The sequence below is a fragment of the Erinaceus europaeus genome, chromosome 2, assembly GCF_950295315.1.
Source record: "Erinaceus europaeus chromosome 2, mEriEur2.1, whole genome shotgun sequence".
Lineage (NCBI taxonomy): Eukaryota > Metazoa > Chordata > Mammalia > Eulipotyphla > Erinaceidae > Erinaceus > Erinaceus europaeus.
Window position 1 is genome coordinate 204,278,413 of NC_080163.1, and position 21,590 is coordinate 204,300,002.

General features: G+C 58.7%; 1 protein-coding gene and 1 long non-coding RNA gene across 4 annotated transcripts in view; one reads left to right on the plus strand and one right to left on the minus strand.

The window, feature by feature from the left end:
• Nucleotides 1-16,238, minus strand: part of PPP3CA (protein phosphatase 3 catalytic subunit alpha) — a 108,164-nt gene extending 91,926 nt beyond the window's left edge. For 2 of the 3 annotated variants that reach the window (XM_060186351.1, XM_060186350.1), the window contains exon 1: nucleotides 16,074-16,238. In XM_060186351.1, coding sequence (XP_060042334.1) covers nucleotides 16,074-16,131 — 58 coding nt within the window. In that variant the 5' untranslated portion in view covers nucleotides 16,132-16,238. The remainder of the gene's footprint in view (nucleotides 1-16,073) is intronic. The other variant, XM_060186352.1, reaches the window with a different exon arrangement.
• A 176-nt stretch (nucleotides 16,239-16,414) lies between these two features.
• The window catches only part of LOC132537063 (uncharacterized), a 7,481-nt gene continuing 2,305 nt past the window's right edge, over nucleotides 16,415-21,590 (plus strand). Inside the window, exons 1-2 of the long non-coding RNA XR_009548570.1 lie at nucleotides 16,415-16,482; nucleotides 20,750-21,534. This is a non-coding gene — a long non-coding RNA (uncharacterized LOC132537063). The remainder of the gene's footprint in view (nucleotides 16,483-20,749; nucleotides 21,535-21,590) is intronic.

Consider the following 21,590-nt stretch of genomic DNA (forward strand, 5'->3'; position numbering starts at 1 on the left):
GGCAGGGGAGGTTGGCCACTTGGGGCAGGGGGCATGGGATGTGTATTTGGGGGGGGGGTTCAGGCCATGAAAGACTGTACTTTTCAATCCATATAAATTAACAAGAACTGTTCACAACACACTTTAGTTCCTCTGCTGTCTAAACATTTGAGTCATCTCAGTGTTTTCCTTGTTAGTGGATGCCTTGAAAGGAAAAGTGACAGAAAGTCACACTGGAAGTTCAAGGTTCACAGATAATGTCGTGGGGTGCTGGGGGGGGGAAGGAGAGGGAGAGAAGGGGGAAGGGGAAAGAGAGAGGAGGGAGAGAAGGGGGGGAGAGGGGAGAGGAGGAAGGGGGGAAGGGAGAGAGAGGGAAGGGAGACAGGGAAGGGGAGAGGGAGGGGCAGGGACAGGGACAGGGAGAAAAAGGAAGCGTGGCTGCAGCTGCTCAGCTCACCCCCCCAGCCCACCCCCAGGCCCCCTAGTGGCACCCTGGCCCCCCAGGCTCCCTCAGGCCCGCAGGCCCTTCAGGCTGCAGGTGGGCAGGAAGCAGGCGGAGCTCACTGGAGCCCCAGGCTGGACTCAGGAAGCAGCCTGCTGAGGAAATCCTGGGGCAGCCCAGGGCCTTGGCCCTCCTGTGCCCGCTGCCTGCTGGGTGGAGCAGGGCCCTGCAGCCACCAAGCTGACAGAGGCACAAACTCTCCAGCCACCTGCTTGGAAGAGACTGTCACCCCAACTTGGGGCAGAGACAGCCCGCCTGAGAGTGTGCTCCCGGAAGGATGCAGGGGAGCTCGCGGGAGTCTGTCTGTGTCTGTCTGTCTCTCGTGGAGAAGCAGCCCACCGGGAACAGGGGACAGGGAGCCGGGGAGCTGCGGACACAAGGCCCAGGCAGTAAAGAGAGGGAGGATGAGAAGGGAGCTAGCTGCGGACACGGTCCAGCACAGAGCAGAAGGCTTCTGAGCGCTGGAGGAACACGTTGCCGGCAAAACAAGGCACGTTCACTTCTGAGCTGCGACACGAAACCGCAGAACTCCCTCTTCAAAGCGTTTCGTTCGACGGGCCCTTGAAGTGGCTTTCGCCTCGGCTCCGTGCGGCTTCCTGACTCAGCTTTCGCGTCAACAGTGTGAACACGAAGCTGGAGAAGCAGGGCCTTGAAAAGGTGGGCCTGCAGCCAGCACCGGGTTTGGGAGTTGTTCTCCTTTTTTCCTGACTGAAGCCAGAAGAGAAACCCAAGGTCCGGTGACAACGCCATCCTTACAAGAGAAACCCCAAGGTCCGGTGACAACGCCATCCTCACGTGACTCTGCCAGCGCCTCGTCTCAGGTCAGCCTGTGCCACGGGCACCGGGAGGCCGGGCCGCCGAGGCTGGCGCGCCTGCACTCTGGCCCCACACTCGCCACGTGGAAGGGCTAGAGATTTCTCCCTGGAAGGAGGCCGCTGAAATCATTCCCAACAGCAATGGATCTCTAGCCTAGTTTCCTAGTCAGTTCCTGATGCTGTCCGGGGAGGCCTGGGGCTGAGATAGGCCTGCTGGGGCTCCGACACTTGCTCCCTGGGATGCCAGTGGGAGGCTGCGGGGTGCTGGGCCTCCACCATTCCATCAGGCAGAGGCTTTCCATCAGCAGGGTGCCGTGGGTGAAAGACAGACGACAGGCCACCCAGGTGTCCCCCCCACCAGCGCACCGGCACCAGGGGGTGGGGGCAGACCCCATAGCACTTGCTGTCCTAAACACACAGTGAGGATGAAATAAATGCCCCGGAAAGTGGAGGTGCTGGAGTTGTTGCTTGACTCTGCCCTTTTAAAGGTGGCTATAGAAATATATTCACCAGTTCCTGCCTTTGGGTCCTGCTCATTAAACAAATTGTCCTGCTTCATATCTTACTGCCTTTCAGCCATCAAGCTACAGATGCTACCATGACGTCACCCTGACCTCCCTGGGCAGACGGCCTCACCCATGTGTCCTGGAGCCTCCCCTCCCCAGAGCCCTGCCCCACTAGGGAAAGACAGACACAGGCTGGGGGTGTGGATCCATCTGCCAACACCCATGTCCAGCGGAGAAGCAATGACAGAAGCCAGAACTCCCACCTTCTGCTCCCCATAAAGAATCTGGGTCCAGACTCCCAGAGGGATAAAGAACAGGGAAGCTTCCAGTGGAGGGGATGGGACAGGGAACTTTCGTGGTGGGAACCATGTGGAATTGTGCCCCTCTTATCTTACAATCTTGTCAATCATATTAAATGACCAATAAAAATAATTTCTTTTTTTAAAAAATATTTTTAAATCTTTACTTATTTATTGGGTAGAGACAGCCAGAAATCAAGAGGGAAGGGGGTGATAGAGAGGGAGAGAGAGACAGAGAGACACCTGCAGCCCTGCTTCACCACTTGCGAAGCTTTTCCCCTGCAGGTGGGGACCGGGGACTTGAACCTGAGTCCTTGCACATTGAAACACGTGCACTCAACCAGATGCGCCACCCCCTGGCCCCACCAATGAAAATAATTTCAAAAAGATTCACCGATTAAGGCCGGAGGGAGGAGTCCATGGGCAGGTGTCTAGTGTGTGTGGCCCAGGTTCAAGCCCCTCCCACCACATGAACTGTGCTATGGTGCCTCCTGCTATCTCTGCGCTGGTCTCTGTTTGAGCAAGCAGGTCACCCAGAGTTCTGGGATGATGCCGCCCAGGGCCCTGGCTGGTCCACAAGTAAAGCTCGCCGACTGAGGCAAAGATCAAGGACAAGGCCTCTGGGGCCTCCCTTTCCCCACTGTCAGCACCCACTGACACAGACGCAGAACCTGAGTTAAGGCTTACGGAACCACACACAGTTCAGCCAGTTCCTCAGCCAGCAGGGAAAGTAAGGGCAGGAACCAGGAGGGGCAGGTGAGAGGAGGCACTTTAAAACTCAGACCAAAGAGGCCCTGGAGAGGGCGCGGTGGGTTAAGTGTCAGACTCTCCAGCATGAGGTCCTGAGTTCAATTCCCAGCAGCAGCGCATGTGACAGAGTGAAGCTCTGGCCCATTCTCTCTCCCACTGATTAACAAATGTTTATTTTTATTTATTTACTATTTCATTATCTTTATTTACCTAGTGGATAGAGACAGTCAGAAATTGAAAGGGGAGGGTGAGACAGAGAGGGAGAGAGACAGAGAGACACCTGCAGCCCTGCTTCACCGCTCTTGCAGGTGAGGGCCGGGGGCTTGAACCTGGCTCCTTGTGTACTGTAACATGTGCACTCGACCAGATGTGCCATCGCCCACCCCTTGATTAATAAACTTAAAAAAAATAAGATCGTAAAGGCAAGGGCAGGAAGACAACCAAAATTAAATCAAGTGTTATAGTGTTTATACTTAGATATATATAAAATAATAGAGTATGAAGTAGGAGATAATATTTGACTCATTTACAGCTGAAAGTAGAAAACAAAAGTAAATAATCACAAGGCCTGCGTGAAGAGGGCCTGGCCCTTGGTGACCAGGGAAGGGTGCAGGGACAGAAAGCCAGGCCCTGGGCACTCCCGGCGCAACCAGCTATGGTGGTCCCTGGGAGTCTGACCCGCCGGGCGTGGTGACAGAAAAGTGTCCGGTGACAGAATCTGCTGAGCACCCACTGGGGGAGAGGGGCCGCAGCCTGCCCTGGGGGCAGTAACCAGAGAGGAAATGCCATGGCGGGTGTCCGTGAGTCAGCAGGGGAGGGGGAGGGCGGGACACAAGCGGAGGGGGTGGGAAGCTGCAGGCCAGGGGAGGACGCTGGGCCATGCAGGCGAAGGCGGCCCTTCTTCAGCCCTGCTCCACAGCCTGCAGCCCCAGCTCAGGGAGCACTGAACACACAGGGTGCGCTCACACTCTCCCTGCCCGAGGACGGGACTTGGGATGAAGGGAGACCCACTGCAGACTCATTCCAGCACTCGGCAGCTGTGGGGGGCAGGCAGGATGGGTGTGAGAGGGGCCCTGGGGTCAGCCCCCACCAGAGTGAGGTCCCGCTCACGCTCCCCACACAGACACTGTTGTACATACTTGAAGCCGGGTCCAATTCCGTAAAACTGGAAGAACGCCCGCAAGTCAATAAAGACGGATCCCCAGATCCAGAGTGAGGACAGTGGGGTAAGAAGGCCGTGGGGTCTGGGGGCCAGCTCTGAGCAGGCAGACAGCCAGATGCCCGGCAACCCCACCCCTACACCACCACCCACTCACCGAGCTGCAGGGATGGGGGCTCAGGGAGGGCGGGGTCACCCAGTCCCCACAAGAAGAGGTGTGGCTGAGATTTTGGACAGAGACAGAGAGGAAGTGGGAGGGCAGGGGGAGATAGAGAGGGAGAGATAAGGAGACACCTGCAGCCCTGCGTCCCCACTGCAGGTGGGGATGAGGAGCTGGAAGCCGGGTCCTGGCGCACGGTGACACGTGTGCTCCAGCGGATGCCCCACTGTCCCCCCCAAGAGACTCTTTACCACCTGCAATGCAGAGTTAACCTCCCTTACTCACCGCTCAGCCCTCCCTCACTGACAGGACAATGGCTCCTGCGGCAACGGACAGCAACGTATTTGCTATTTGCTATGTTGTGGGGCCCTGCGTGCTCTCTCTTCAGAGCGAGGGAGGGACACTGCCAGAGACAGAGAGAAACTGAGAGGGGGAGATAGAGACAGAGAGAGACTAGAGACACCTGCAGCCCTGCTTCCCCACTTGAGAGGATCCCCACCTGCAGGACTGCTAACCACCCAGTGCCAAGCCCGGCTGGCTTCGCGGGCGGGAGAGAGAGCCGACCAGGGACTCATGGCTGAGTGGTACGCAGTTCAGTCTTTATTCATGCGGAACACAGCGCAATCTAAGCTCTCTCTAATCACAAGCCTGTCCTTATCTCTCCTGAGGCGGAAGAGTCAGGTCCGAAGAGGATGTACGTAGGATAGGGGGTGGGGAGAAGGAAAAAGCTGCAAAACAGGGAGGATTAAACCAGTGCCCTGGAGGCAGGGTGGTGCTTAGTTAACAGTGGTTATGAGCTGGTGGGGATTTCCTACGTAGCTTGTGTGGGAATCGGACTCTCTCCCTGCACCTCGGCCACCATGCACCTGGGGGCACAGCGGGCACGGCCCTGAGCTGGCACGAGCAGGGGGAGCCACGGCATGGAGGCAGCTGTGAGCCTCCATGCCGGACACAGACCCGTTTTCTGCGCTTCTTTGTGGGGACTTGTGCATGAAACAGAACTTGAGAGAAAATCAGCTGGCCGGGAGGTGGAGCCCTTGGTTAAGCACCCGTTACCATGTGCAAGGACCTGGGTTTGAGCCCTCATTCCCCACCTGCACGGTGAAAGCTTCCCAGGCGGCAAAGCAGGTCTGCAAGTGTCTCTGACTCTCTTTCCCTCTCAATTTCGGTGTGTGCTGTCAAATAGACAAGAAAAAAAAAAAAACAGAAAAAAAAAAAAAGGCCAGCTAAAGCCGTGGATAACCCTGGGAGCAATAAACAAACAACATGATCATTCTGCAAGGGGATTCTCCTGCTTGAGGCTCTGAGGTCCCAGGTTCAACAGGTTCAACACCCTGCCCCACCATCAGCCACATCTGAGCAGGACTCTGGATATTCATTCTCTCTCATTCTCTCTCTCTCTCTCTCTCTCCCTCCCTCCTCTCCATCAATCTTCTCTCTCATTAAATAAAATAAAATGTTCCAAAGGAAAAAATTCTCCTGCCTGAGGCTCTGAGGTCCCAGGTTCAATCCCCAACACCACCATCAGCCAAAGTTCAGCAGGGCTCTGTTAAAATAAATAAATAAATAAATAAATATGATAAATCAATCAAGCCCTTGTCTATTTTTCTGGTGTAGGAATGTGCCCGGGGAGGAGAGACACAGGGCTCCATCCCCCTCTGGGGTGGTGCGAGAGAGAAGCCCCCACCTGAGACTCGGCCAGCACCCAAGGCTGCAGCTACCTGGATGGTGCCAGGGGTATGCCAGCCCAGCCAGGCGAGGTCCCCAAGCAGACCGTCCATCCGGGTCCAGCGTCACGCATAGCACCCAGGAGACTGCGGCTTTATTTCTCCTGTGACGCGGGGTTAGGCAGCCCAGCGAAATGGACCAGGCAAATGTCACGAGCTGATCCCTGCCTTGGTGCCCACGGCATGCCCAGGTTACAGTGGGAAGCAGTGGCTTAAACTTTTTTCTAGAAATCAAGTAAATCCTAAAACCAACGCAGCAGAAAGGGTCAGTGTCTGCGGCTCAAGCAAAGAGGCTTATACTAACACCCTTCCAAACCAAGCCAAGGCTCCTGAGCACACGTGGGGATGTGGTATCTGCGACAGGCAGCCATCCTACTGTCGGCACCAGGTGCTGAGTGGGTGCCCTTTTCCGAAGCCCCGGCCACCGTCAAGCCGCATCAGGACTTTCATCAGCAGAGTGTGGCGTTTCTGCTCAAGACAGAGAGAAGAGCTTCTCCCTGTCAAACGGCTTCATACCGCTAGTCGTTTATAGGAAGACAGAATGCAAAACCGATTTCTGTGCCGTGCTTCCAAATAGGCTTGCTTTCAGGGGAGCAGAAGACCTCTGGCCAAGGCAAGAATCTGCCTGCCTCAGGCGCCTACAGTCTGGGTCCTCCCGGGGCTGACCCACCCCGTGCGCAGCTCTGAAACTACTCCTGGCACCAAAACTGAGTGTCCGTGGCTGCCGCGAGGCCGCCGGGTTCCCACGTCCACGGTGCTGGCTTCCCCGGAGGCCCCGAGAAGCCGCAGTGCCGTGTCAGCTGCAGCTATGCCAGCCGACGGAGAGGCTGTCCCCGGGCAAGTGGCCCTCGCTCTGTGCCAAGCTCCCAGCCCCCAGGAGCCTCATGCCCAGAGGCGGCGGGCAGACTGGGTGCCCAGGTGAGCACGCTCAGCTCTGGCTGCATTCTAGAGGGGCTTCAGGCCACTGCTCCACCAGAAAGCCCCTGTCGACGCCGACACAACGGCCCCCACCATCCTTCCGACTTGTGGAGGCTCCTTGATGATGTTCACACATCACTCAACATGGGGCTCAACCGGATTTGCTAACGGGACTGTGTCTAGAAGGATGCTATTTCCCAGCGTGCCACACTGAATGATGTCTTTATGTGGCTCATAATTAGTGTCAGCTTTTCACACAGGGCTGTCTCTCTCTCTCTCTCTCTCTCTCTCACACACACACACACACACACAGAGATAAGAAAAATTATGAGAGGCCAATTATGAATGTGCTATATAGCACAGTTGTATTTAGATCTCTAAATCACAAATAAGGGCTGAAGTAAACTTAATTTTTTTTAATTTTTATTTTATTTTACTTTATTTATTGTTGGACAGAGACAGAGGAATTGAGAGGGGAGGAAGAGATAGAGATAGAGAGAGAGACAGACACCTGCAGCCCTGCTTCACTATTTGTGAAGCTTCCCCTCTGCAGGTGGGGGCTGAGGGCTTGAACCCGGGGCCTTGCCCATTGTAACATGCAGCCAGGTGCACCACCACCTGGCCCCAATAAACTTGCTTTTAAAAGCATCTTTTACCTGACAGGCAAATATCTTCATAAATTTCAAGATTCTAAGATGTGTTTCTTCCACATTTAAACTGGATGTCCCAAAGTACTTGGCTCATTTAAAGACAGAGATTCTTCCCTAACCCCCTCCCCCAAAATATTATTTTACAATGTCAATTCCTCTAATGGATGTCATTTTAGAATCATGAGAATTTCCCAGAATTCCAGATTCAGTTGGGGGCCTCGGCCTGAGCGTCCAGTCCACAGAAACCAGTGTGCCTGTGCCTCAATTATTTCACAGTGGAGGTGTGAAGTATCATGAGGAGACCCACTCACTCTTCACAGTGGAGGTGTGAAGTATTGCTGAGGAGACCCCGCTCGCTCTTCACAGTGGAGGTGTGAAGTATCATGAGGAGACCCACTCGCTCTTCACAGTGGAGGTGTGAAGTATTGCTGAGGAGACCCACTCACTCTTCACAGTGGAGGTGTGAAGTATCGCTGAGGAGACCCGCTCACTCTTCACAGTGGAGGTGTGAAGTATCATGAGGAGACCCGCTCACTCTTCACAGTGGAGGTGTGAAGTATCACTGAGGAGACCCGCTCGCTCTTCACAGTGGAGGTGTGAAGTATTGCTGAGGAGACCCGCTCGCTCTTCACAGTGGAGGTGTGAAGTATTGCTGAGGAGACCCTGCTCGCTCTTCACAGTGGAGGTGTGAAGTATCATGAGGAGACCCACTCACTCTTCACAGTGGAGGTGTGAAGTATTGCTGAGGAGACCCACTCACTCTTCACAGTGGAGGTGTGAAGTATTGCTGAGGAGACCCGCTCACTCTTCACAGTGGAGGTGTGAAGTATCATGAGGAGACCCGCTCGCTCTTCACAGTGGAGGTGTGAAGTATCGCTGAGGAGACCCGCTCACTCTTCACAGTGGAGGTGTGAAGTATCATGAGGAGACCCGCTCGCTCTTCACAGTGGAGGTGTGAAGTATCACTGAGGAGACCCGCTCACTCTTCACAGTGGAGGTGTTTAGTATCATGAGGAGACCCGCTCGCTCTTCACAGTGGAGGTGTTTAGTATCATGAGGAGACCCGCTCGCTCTTCACAGTGGAGGTGTGAAGTATCGCTGAGGAGACCCACTCACTCTTCACAGTGGAGGTGTGAAGTACCGCTGAGGAGACCCACTCACTTAAAGCTAACAGCCCAGAATTGCATGTGTTCACCAAGTCCTCAAGTCTTTGTTCTCTTAACCATGGCGGAGCATGTTGTTTACAGCCTTAATTAGATTCGCAGACCCTTTCCCCATGCCCCGTGCTGACGTGAACCTGAGCCACCCAACGCACTTAATCGCGGCAGTTCCAGTTAATGAGGCTGTGCTAGACGAATGGAGCCCCAGATGCGTGGAATTACCCACTGCCGGCAGCAAGATGCCAGCAAGACCAGTTCCTAATGAGCTCCCCCGAAGGCCAGCCGCTGCAAGGAATGCGGTATTCTGCTCCCGCTCAGAAGCCAGACTCACAGTGAAGGCCTCCCTCCATCTTTGTGGGAGGAGCCTGCCCAGCGGGCACCCGTGGCCTTCAGCCAGAAGTGCTGTTGGCGGGACTCCCGATCCACTTCCCCTTCCCGGCTGACAACCTCTCACAGGTAGCAGGTAGGGTCTCTCCGTGCCAGAAGCTCCCTGCCCCTCAGCTGCTGACCCTGGAGGACAGAGGTCCTTTTCGTGCTGCGCCTCACTCATGGGCAGGGCAGCCTGAAACCAAGCCTCAAAGGCCCTGGCCTACAGTTTCTGAGACAGTCCTCAAAACTCTCTCCCCAGGAATTTCGCCCTCACCCACCTGCCATGGTTTCTGGAATTTGTACTACTGAAGTCATTCTGGATTAGGGAGAAGGGCCAGGAGCAGTCTGGGAGGTGGCCCAGTGGATAAAAGCACTGGACTCTCAGGCATGAGGTCCCAAGTGTGATCCCTGGCATATGACTCTCTCGCTCTCCTACTCCCCCACCAAATAACCCTATCTTTAAAAATAACACCGGGAGTGCTAGGGAGACGGAATAATGGTTCTGCAAAAGACTTTAGCACTTGAAGCTCTGAGGCCCAAGGCTCAAATCCTAGCACCACCATCAGCCAGAGCTGAGCAGGGCTCTGGAGAAAAATAAATAAATAAATAATGACAAAAACAACAATTGTTCTGGGGAGATAGCATAAAGTTTGTGTAAACAGATTATTTTTTTTTATCTCTATTTATTAGAGACAGCCAGAAATTGAGAGGGTAGGGGAGGTAGAGAGACACTTGCAGCACTGCTTCACCACTCAAAAAGCTTTTCCTCTGCAAGTGGGGGCTGGGGGCTTGAACCCTTGTGCACTGTAACATGTATGCTAAACCAGGTGCTCCACCACCTGGTCCCCACAAATAGACTCTCCTTCCTAAGGCTCCGAGGTCCCAAGTTCAAATCCCAGCACCACCATCAGCCAGGGCTGAGCAGGTCTCTCTCTCAGTTATCTTTTCATTAAAAATAAACAAACAGGGGCCCGGGAGGTAGCACAGCAGGTTAAGCGCACATGGCAAGAAGCGCAAGGATGTGCGAAAATATCCTGGTTTGAGCCCCCAACTCCCCACCTGCATGGCAGTGAAGCAGGTAAGCAGGTGTCTATCTTTCCCTCCCCTTCTGTCTTCATTTCTCTCCTCTCTCCATTTCTCTTTGTTCTATTCAATAACAACAACAATGGCAACAAAATGGGGAAAATGGCCTCCAGGAGCAGTGGATTTGTAGTGCAGGCACCGAGCCCCAGCGATAACCATGGAGGTAAAATAAGTGAAGCAGCACATAGCACTGCAGAAGGGGGCAGACAGAAGGGTAGGAGACGCGGCTAGGAAAGAGTGCGCGCACGGCAGGGCCTTAGTGTTTCTTGGTGAAGCTCTGGAGTCCCGGGAGCAGGAGGGAAGGTATAGCACCCTCAGAGGAGAGGCAGGCCTGTGGACGAGCCGCCCTCCTCCCCTCTGCTCTGGTGGCCTGCCCTAGAGCTCGGCTTGGCTGCTCCTCTCTAACAGTAAATGGGTCAAACGATCCGAGTTCCTGAGAAGGAACAGCAGATGCAAGATATTTTCTGACCTTTTTTCCCCCCACTTTCCAGTCTTTTATCCAAGTATCTAACAGAGGCAGACGTGTGTCCAGCTAAATGTACGATCGCTCTCGCTCCACAGGAAAGCTCCTTTCCTCCTATCTTTAGATAGAGACTGGGGGTCCCTGGGCAGACAGGGACTGTGCAGTGGCAGCGAAGACCCACGCACAGAGGCGCAAGCCCCATGCGGGCACGGTGCAAACGTGCAGCATGGGGACCCTCCAAACATCACGGAATGGGGCGGCTCTCTCCCGTAGCGACCGGCCACGACTCCAAGAAGTCCGATGATGGCCGCCACTGGCTGACGACCGGATGGATGCTGGTGTCCCTGGAGAGCCCACAAGTGGGCGTGAACGCTGGGCCACGGCCTCACCTGTGCGTGAGCCCGTTCCTAACAACCGCAGGCAGAGTCCTGTCCCGTCCTAACGCTCAGCCTCACTCTAGCCGCGATGCAAGGCGGACCCATCCGCAGGCAGACGACCCACGGGGGCTTGGCCCAGCGCCTGCATTTCTGGACGTGCTGGCGAGGCCCAAGACTCACCGTGGGCACTGCCCCATCCAAGGGCAGGCTGATGGGGGCGGGTACTGTGCCACCACTGCCCCCCTCACCGTGCTGGGCCTCTGAACCCTGCCTGGGCAGCTCTGAGTCCAGCAGACCCTCACCAAGACCCGCCGTCCTCCTGCACGGTGGGCCCCCACCATGGACTCACAGACACATACACACACACACACCTTCAACAACATGGCAGCCTGGAAGGAGATGGGCTTTTCAAAGCCCCACAGAGAGCTGGAGGTGGGTGGCCTTCACCAGGCTAAGAGCTCCTCTAGGGGCCTGCCCTGTGGGCACAGCACATGTGCTCTGCTGGGGGAGATGGGGGGCACACACCCCAAACACACACACACACACACACCAGCCCAACTTATGCAAAAACACAGACACACACCCCAAGCACGTACACACACATCAGCCAGATTTATGCAAACCACAGGATACACACACACAACACACACACCCAGCCAGATCTACACACACACACACACACACACACACACACACACACACACACACACATATACACGCACACACGCTCACAGAGAGACACTGTTATATATCTGAGACACACACACAAGGCGCCGTTACTCACACAGGAGAGACTGCTGCACACACAAAGCAGATACACACATACCAGGACCCCCCACACACAGGAGACACACTGCCACACACACACACAGGAGGTACACACAGGCATTGGCACACACAGGACACACTGTTACACACACAGGAGACACTGTGCATGCGTGCACACACGGAGACAACAGCGATACACATACGGGAGACACTGGAACACACACAGTAGCCAGAGCTACACAAAAACACAGGATACACCCTTAGATACACACCCAGGATACACTATCACACACTCGAGATACACTGTTGCACACTCAGATACATTATGCACATTCAGGATACACGGCTGGCAACACCAGAGAAACTGCCAGTAGACGCAGGAGACACTGTCACAAATTCAAGGGACACTGTCACACACCAGGAACACTGTCACACACCCAGGGACACTGTCACATACAAGGAGACAATGTCACACACCAGGAGACACTGTCACAAATTCAAGGGACACTGTCATACACCAGGGGACACTGTCACACACCAGGGGACACTGTCACACACCCAGGGACATTGTCACACACCAGGAGACACTGTCACACACCAGGAGACACTGTCAAACACCAGGAGACAATGTCACACACCAGGAGACACTGTCAAACACCAGGAGACAATGTCACACACCAGGAGACAATGTCACACAACAGGAGACACTGTCACACACCCAGGGGACACTGTCACACACCCAGGGGACACTGTCACACACAAGGAGACAATGTCACACACCAGGAGACAATGTCACACAACAGGAGACACTTTCACACACCCAGGGGACACTGTCACACACCAGGAGACAATGTCACACACCAGGGGACACTGTCACACACCCAGGGGACACTGTTACACACCAGGAGACAATGTCACACAACAGGGGACACTGTCACACACCCAGGAGACACTGTCACACACCAGGAGACACTGTCACACACCCAGGGGACACTGTCACACACCCAGGAGACAATGTCACACAACAGGGGACACTGTCACACTCCAGGGGACACTGTCACACACCAGGAGACACTGTCACACACCAAAACACACTGTCACACACCAGGGGACAATGTCACACACTAGGGGACACTGTCACACACCCAGGGGACACTGTCACACACCAGGAGACACTGTCACACACCAAAACACACTGTCACACACCAGGGGACAATGTCACACACCAGGGGACACTGTCACACACCAGGAGACACTGTCACACACCCAGGAGAGACTGTCACACACCAGGGGACACATTCACACACCAGGGGACACAGTCACACACCCAGGAGACACTGTAACACACCCAGGGGACACTGCCACACACCAGGAGACACTGTCACACACCAAAACACACTGTTACACACCAGGGGACAATGTCACACACCAGGGGACATTGTCACACACCAGGACACACTGTCACACACCCAGGAGACACTGTCACACACCAGGGGACACATTCACACACCAGGGGACACATTCACACACCAGGGGACACAGTCACACACCAGGAGACACTGTCACACACCCAGGGGACACTGCCACACACCAGGAGACACTGTCACACACCAGGGGACACTGTCACACACCCAAGGGACACTGTCACACACCCAGGGGACACTGTCACACACCAAGGGTCACTGTCACACACCCAGGAGACACTGTCACACACCAGGGGACACTGTCACACACCAGGGGACACTATCATACACCAGGAGACACTGTCATACACCCAGGGGACACTGTCACATACCCAGGAGATAATGTCACACACCAGGAGACACTGTCACACACCAGGACACACTGTCACACACCCAAGGGGCACTGTCACACACCCAGAAGACACTGTAACACACCCAGGGGACACTGTCACACACCCAGGGGACACTGTCACATACCCAAGAGATAATGTCACACACCAGGAGACACTGTCACACATCAGGACACACTGTCACACACCCAAGGGGCACTGTCACACACCCAGGAGACACTGTAACACACCCAGGGGACACTGTCACACACCCAGGAGATAATGTCACACACCCAGGGGACACTGTCACACACCAGGAGACACTGTCACACACCAAGGGTCACTGTCACACACCCAGGGGACACTGTCACACACCCAGGGGACACTGTCACACACCAGGAGACACTGTCACACACCAAGGGTCACTGTCACACACCCAGGGGACACTATCACACACCCAGGGGACCCTGTCACACACCCAGGGGACACTGTCACACACCCAGGAGATAATGTCACACACCAGGAGACGCTGTCACACACCCAGGGGACACTGTCACACACCAGGACACACTGTCACAAACACCAGGACACACTGTCACACACCAGGAGACACTGTCACACACCAGACACACTGTCACACACCAGGACACACTGTCACAAACACCCGGACACACTGTCACACACCCAGGACACACTGTCACACACCCAGGACACTGTCACACACCAGGACACTGTCACACACCAGGACACACTGTCACAAACACCAGGACACACTGTCACACACCCAGGACACTGTCACACACCAGGAGACACTGTCACACACCAGGACACACTGTCACACACCCAGGACATTGTCACACACCAGGACACTGTCACACACCCAGGACACACTGTCACACACCCAGGACACTGTCACACACCAGGACACTGTCACACACCAAGATACACTGTCACACACCCAGGACACTGTCACACACCAGGATACACTGTCACACACCCGGGAACAGGGCTGCAGGCACAGGGAGGCACCACACACCCACCAGACAGTTCTGAGCACAGCTGCAGGCCCGCCCAGCCCCTCCCCCGCCCCAGGAATGCGGGGTTCCACCTAATCCAGCTCTGGGCTTCAGCCTCTGCTTCACCGGCACACCGGGCCAACCCACTCCAGGCCGCCCACACTGCTGCCCCGCAGCAACCCGTCCCCCCCCCCCCAGGAGTGCTTGGCCCCACTGCAGGATGGGACAGGGACAGGGACAGGGGCTGGGACAGAGACAGAGACAGAAACAGGGGCAGAGACAGGGGCTGGGACAGAGACAGAAACAGGGGCAGAGACAGGGGCAGAGACAGAGGCTGGGACAGAGACAGAAACAGGGGCAGGGGCAGGGGCAGAGACAGGGGCTGGGACAGAGACAGAGACAGGGGCAGAGATGGGCAGAGACGGGGCAGGGACAGGGACAGGGGCAGATGCAGGGACAGGGACAGACACAGGGGCAGAGACAGAAACGGGCAGAGACAGGGGCAGAGACAGACACAGGGGCAGAGACAGACACAGGGGCAGAGACAGGGGCAGGGGCAGAGACAGACACAGGGGCAGAGACAGGGGCAGGGGCAGAGACAGACACAGGGGCTGAGACAGGGGCAGAGACAGGGGAGGGACAGGGGACTGGAGCAGGGAGGACCAGGCCAGGCCAGGCCGGTACTGACAGCTTGCTCTCACACATGGCGGGCCACCAGGCACCAGGGAACCCCTCTGAGCCCCAGCCCGACCCTTGGCCGCGCCCCTCCCGACCTGCGGGGAATCCCAGAGGATCCCCCCTCCCCTCCCCTCCCCGCCCCTGCCTCTGGCCCAGGGAGGCCCCGCGCGCGTGCGTCCCCAGGGTGCCAGGCCCCGCGCTGGAGGCCTGGGTGCAGGCCGGGAGGGGGCGCCCCGGCGGGGACTGGGGTGGGAAGGGGGCAGCCGGGAGGTGCCGCCGTCGGTAAATCAGCCTCTGGGCCCAGAGCGCCCTCGCGTCCCGCCCGCCGCCAGGGCCACCCACTTCCTATTTCTGTCACAGCGGCGACACCCGCCCGCCCTGGCCTGGGTCGCCCGCCGGGGACTGGGGGTGCAGAGTGCGGGGGCGGCGCTGGAGACCTGGGCTGCAGCTGGGGGTCGCCCTGGACAGCGGCGGAGGGGGTTCCTATGCGCTGGGGAGGGGCCCGGAGCGGCACTGGGCTGCGGGGGAGGGGCGGGGATTGCGTGGGGGGGGGCTTGGGGGCTGCACCGGAGCCCGGGGAGCTGCAGCCGACGGCCCGGGGGTTGCACTGAGCCCGGGGAGCTGCAGTGGGGGGCCCGGGGAGCTGCCATGGAGGGCCGGGGCTTGCACTGGGGCCCGGGGTCTGCACTGGGCCCGGGGCTGCACTGCACTGGGGTCTGGGGGGTCGCAACGGGCCCGGGATTGCACTGAGTCCGGGGCTGCTCCGGGCCCGATGTTGCTCTGAGCCCGGGGCTGCACTGGGCCGGCGGTAGCCGTGAGCCCGGGGTTTGCACCGGGCCCGGGGCTGCACCGGAGGCCCAGGAGCGGTCGGTGGCTGGGGCGGGGCGCGGCGGGTCTCCTACCTTTCACCACCCGATCGGTCGTGGACAACTTGGGGTCGAGCGCCTTGGGCTCGGACATCTCCGGCCGCCGGCGCCCCGCGCCGCTCGCCGCCCGCCCGCCGCCGCCGCCGCCGGACCGAGAGCCGGAGCCGAGCCGGAGCAGAGCCGCGGCCGCCTAGCCGCTGCCAGGCCTGGGGGTGGGGGCGCGGCCCGCCCCTTCCTCCGCGCGCCCCGCCCCCCGCCACCCATTGGCTGCGCGCGCGTCACTCAGGCTCAGGTGTCTCGGCGGGGACCCGCCCTCCCCCTCCTCCCCCTCCTCTCCCTCCCTCCCCCTCCTCCCCCTCCCGGCGGCGCGGGACCAAGGGGCGCCCGGGGGCCCGGGGAGGGGCTGGGGAAGCCGAAGGGGTGCAGGGCAGGCTGGGAGCCGGGGGTGCGTGCAGGGGAGCGTCCCGGGGAGCCGGAGGGGAGGGGAGGGGAGGGGAGGGGGAGGAGAGGGGGAGCCCCGGCAGGGAAGGGGCGGGCGGGGTTGCGGGTGTCGGGCAGGCTGGGGGGAGCCGACGGGTAAGGGGAGGCGGGAGGCCGGCGGGGTGGGGTGGGCTGGCGGCGCCCAGAGCAGGGGAGGCGGGGACCCCGAGGGGAGTCGGGGGCGCCGGAGGTGTCAGCTCACCTGAGCCGGCTCCTCTGCGGGGCTCGAATCCCCTCCCCACTGTTGGGGACGCAGACCCCTGGGTGGCTGCTCAGGGGGCTGGGACCCAGGAGCGGCAGGCAGCCTGGGCCGCCACGGGAAGCCGGGGGCAGCTGGGGTCTCCTGGTGCCCCTGTGCGGACACCCCGGGGACCGGGCACCCAGCGCCCCTGGGGCAGGTGCTCCGAGGACCCCACGGCGCCTGTGAGCCACCTGCCCCCAGGAATGCCAGCACTCTGCCGGCTGAGCGCCCTCTGTGCAGCCCCCGCCCGCCCGCTGAGCGCCTGGGCCTGGTGGCTGGGGGGGGGAGGTTCTTTTCTGTCACAAAGGTGCCGGACACCAGGCTCTCCTGTTTCTTGGATAGATCTGGAACCTCTAGAAAAAGATTTGGCGACCAGGCCATTCAAACCCCAGGGCCCTCTGCGGGGATCACTGGGCCCTGACACCCCAGGGTCCTTGAGGGGATCACTGGGCCCTGACAACCCCAGGGCCCTCTGAGGGGATCACTGGGCCCTGACACCCCAGGGCCCTCTGAGGGGATCACTGGGCCCTGACACCCCAGGGTCCTTGAGGGGATCACTGGGCCCTGACAACCCCAGGGCCCTCTGAGGGGATCACTGGGCCCTGACACCCCAGGGTCCTCTGAGGGGATCACTGGGCCCTGACACCCCAGGGCCCTCTGAGGGGATCACTGGGCCCTGACACCCCAGGGCCCTCTGAGGGGATCACTGGGCCCTGACACCCCAGGGTCCTTGAGGGGATCACTGGGCCCTGACACCCCAGGGCCCTCTGAGGGGATCACTGGGCCCTGACACCCCAGGGTCCTTGAGGGGATCACTGGGCCCTGACACCCCAGGGTCCTTGAGGGGATCACTGGGCCCTGACACCCCAGGGTCCTTGAGGGGATCACTGGGCCCTGACACCCCAGGGTCCTTGAGGGGATCATTGGGCCCTGATACCCCCGGGTCCTTGAGGGGATCACTAGGCCCTGACACCCCAGGGTTCTTGAGGGGATCACTGGGCCCTGACACCCCAGGGTCCTTGAGGGGATCACTGGGCCCTGACACACCAGGGTCCTTTTGGGGATCAGTGGGCCGTGACACCCCAGGGTCCTCTTAGGGGATCACTGGGCCCTGACACCCCAGGGTTCTTGAGGAGATTACTGGGCCCTGACACACCAGGGTCCTTGAGGGGATCACTGGGCCTTGACACCCCAGGGTCCTTTTGGGGATAACTGGGCCCTGACACCCCTGGGTCCTCTGCGGGGATCACTGGGCCCTGACACCCCAGGGTCCTTTTGGGGATCACTGGGCCCTGACACCCCAGGGTCCTTGAGGGGATCATTGGACCCTGACACCCCAGGGTTCTTGAGGGGATCACTGGGCCCTGACACCCCAGGGTCCTTGAGGGGATCACTGGGCCCTGACACCCCAGGGCCCTCTGAGGGGATCACTGGGCCCTGACACCCCAGGGCCCTCTGAGGGGATCACTGGGCCCTGACACCCCAGGGTCCTCTGAGGGGATCACTGGGCCCTGACACCCCAGGGCCCTCTGAGGGGATCACTGGGCCCTGACACCCCAGGGCCCTCTGAGGGGATCACTGGGCCCTGACACCCCAGGGTCCTTGAGGGGATCACTGGGCCCTGACACCCCAGGGTCCTTGAGGGGATCACTGGGCCCTGACACCCCAGGGTCCTTGAGGGGATCACTGGGCCCTGACACCCCAGGGTCCTTGAGGGGATCACTGGGCCCTGACACCCCAGGGCCCTCTGAGGGGATCACTGGGCCCTGACACCCCGGGGTCCTTGAGGGGATCACTGGGCCCTGACACCCCGGGGTCCTTGAGGGGATCACTGGGCCCTGACACACCGGGGTCCTTGAGGGGATCACTGGGTCCTGACACCCCAGGGTCCTTGAGGGGATCACTGGGCCCTGACACCCCAGGGCCTTCTGAGGGGATCACTGGGCCCTGACACCCCAGGGCCCTCTGAGGGGATCTCTGGGCCCTGACACCCCAGGGTCCTTGAGGGGATCACTGGGCCCTGACACCCCAGGGCCCTCTGAGGGGATCACTGGGCCCTGACACCCCAGGGCCCTCTGAGGGGATCACTGGGCCCTGACACCCCAGGGTCCTTGAGGGGATCACTGGGCCCTGACACCCCAGGGCCCTCTGAGGGGATCACTGGGCCCTGACACCCCAGGGTCCTTGAGGGGATCACTGGGCCCTGACACCCCAGGGTCCTTGAGGGGATCATTGGGCCCTGATACCCCCGGGTCCTTGAGGGGATCACTGGGCCCTGACACCCCAGGGTTCTTGAGGGGATCACTGGGCCCTGACACCCCAGGGTCCTTGAGGGGATCACTGGGCCCTGACACACCAGGGTCCTTTTGGGGATCAGTGGGCCCTGACACCCCTGGGTCCTCTGAGGGGATCACTGGGCCGTGACACCCCAGGGTCCTCTTAGGGGATCACTGGGCCCTGACACCCCAGGGTTCTTGAGGAGATTACTGGGCCCTGACACACCAGGGTCCTTGAGGGGATCACTGGGCCTTGACACCCCAGGGTCCTTTTGGGGATAACTGGGCCCTGACACCCCTGGGTCCTCTGCGGGGATCACTGGGCCCTGACACCCCAGGGTCCTTTTGGGGATCACTGGGCCCTGACACCCCAGGGTCCTTGAGGGGATCATTGGACCCTGACACCCCAGGGTTCTTGAGGGGATCACTGGGCCCTGACACCCCAGGGTTCTTGAGGGGATCACTGGGCCCTGACACCCTAGGGCCCACTGCAGGGATCACTAGGCCCTGACATCTAGGGCCCACTGCAGGGATCACTGGGCAAGCCCATGGCTCCGTCCCCAATCCCACAGACCTGCCCTGGAGCCAGGCTGGGATGGCCACCAGCTTCTCAGGAAGGATCTCTGGCAGTGGCCTCCACAGCTGGGCACAGCTCATTGCTTAGGCAGCTTTGGGGAGCTGGGCCCTGGCCAGAGCCCAGGAAGGGATGCCCTGCCCCGGGGTGGGGGTGGGAGTGCAGGGAAGAGGCCTTGCAGGAAGACAAGGGCCAAGCCAGGCTGCCCAGCCACTCAGAGCCCCCAGGGGCATGGCCCACACACTGAACCCAGACTAGGAGGCCAAAGCCACCAGGACGCTCACCATGGAAGCAGGCCATCCCTGGGCCACTGAAATCAGGGTCCTCGCCATCTGAGGGGTGTGTCATCCTGCAGCCACAACACACACAGAGAGGCCCTCCTCTGAGAATAGCTGAGATAGCGTGTAAGGGGAGCGCACCCCAACACCCCTTGCAAACCTACTGGATCAACGAGCCATCTGTGCCATTCAGACTTGCTTCCCGAGGCCCACTCTCTGCCACTGCCTTCTCTTCCCCGTTATACTGTCCAGAAGGTCCTTAGTTGGCCCCACCACTTGCATAAGACCACCTGACACTGGGAGTTCACACTTAGGGAGGTTACGGAGGTTCCCAAAGGCCAACCAGAGACCGCTCGTGGAGGGAGACTGAGAACCATGTGGCAGAAGCCCAGGTGCTGGCTGGAGAAGTGAGGCCTACTCTTCCTGCCCTGGCTGGGGTCGCTGTCTGGGAGGCCTGTGTCTGCTCCCAGTGAAGCCCACCAAGGCTGAAGTGCTGTGGCACTTCAGGGCCTAGGCAGGTGGCCCCTCCCATGCCGGGCTGCCATCTCTCAGTTGCTGCTGAGCAGCCAGGGACAAGCAGGACCCAGAAGTCGTTGAGCAGAGCCAGAATCACGGCACCAGGCCCACGGCTGGGATTTCTCGAAGGGGCAGTAAACCTGCATGGTGTTGCTCTGCTGACAGTCAGGGACGCGTCTGTCAGGGGGGCCAGTCTCGCTGGGTCAAAACAAGAGTCTCTGGGTTTTTAATATTTTTTTATCTTTTTATGTTAATGGAAAAGGGAAAACCCTGCATTATTGTGCATCTGTTATATAACAGCGCAGCCGGGAGACTAAGATATATTCTTATCTCTGTTAATGCACCAGCACTGAAGTCTGATTTCTGGAAAAGAATCACTCATCTGCCGTGGTGTCTCAAACACCTGCTATGTGCCAGGCCTGGTGCTGGCTGACCCCCAGTTACAAGGATCCCGGCACCCCATCCGCACACTCAAGGGTCCCCACATCTGCTCACAGAGCTGTTTACGCAGTGTCCTGGCAAACACAGGTGCCACTGCTTCTTATTAGACCCGCAGACAGATTCCACTACAAGCTACTTCACACGACCCTTGCTTCATTTACTGTTCGCTTCCTGCATTTGCCTTACTCATTTGTTCTCGGGCTCCGATGGGAAAGATAAACGTGTGTGGGAAAAGAGACTGCAGATCTGTAGTCACCTGTAGGCTCTAGCCGACAAGAGAATCCTTGCAAGCGGACGTCACTTCACTTCACCCTTCTGTGTTGATCTAGATCTAGAGGCATTCTTCGTGAAGACAGGGAGCAGGCTGCTTCGTATCTTATCCTGTCTGGACAGTAAACTGCTTTTGGAATGTTGGGCTCCCTCCCCCTGGCTGGGTTGGCTTCTCCTGTTGACAGGGAGAGGGATTCTGCTTGGCGTGCGTCCCTGTCTGTGTCACGCCCGAGGCTGCCCAGTGGGAGGTGGGTAGCAGCATGCCTGCTGTCTCACCTGGTGCAGGAGCAGAATGTGGGAGCCTGCAGCGTGGGTCACAGAGGAGAGTCTCTGGCTTTGAGGGCTGACATGCTACGGCCCACCCTGTGCACCGGCATCCACCAGCTGTGGCCTGCGGTGTCAACAAAATGGACTTGTTACTGTTCGTATTTTCAACTGCTCTCAACATTTGACTGAACATTTTGTAGAATACATTTT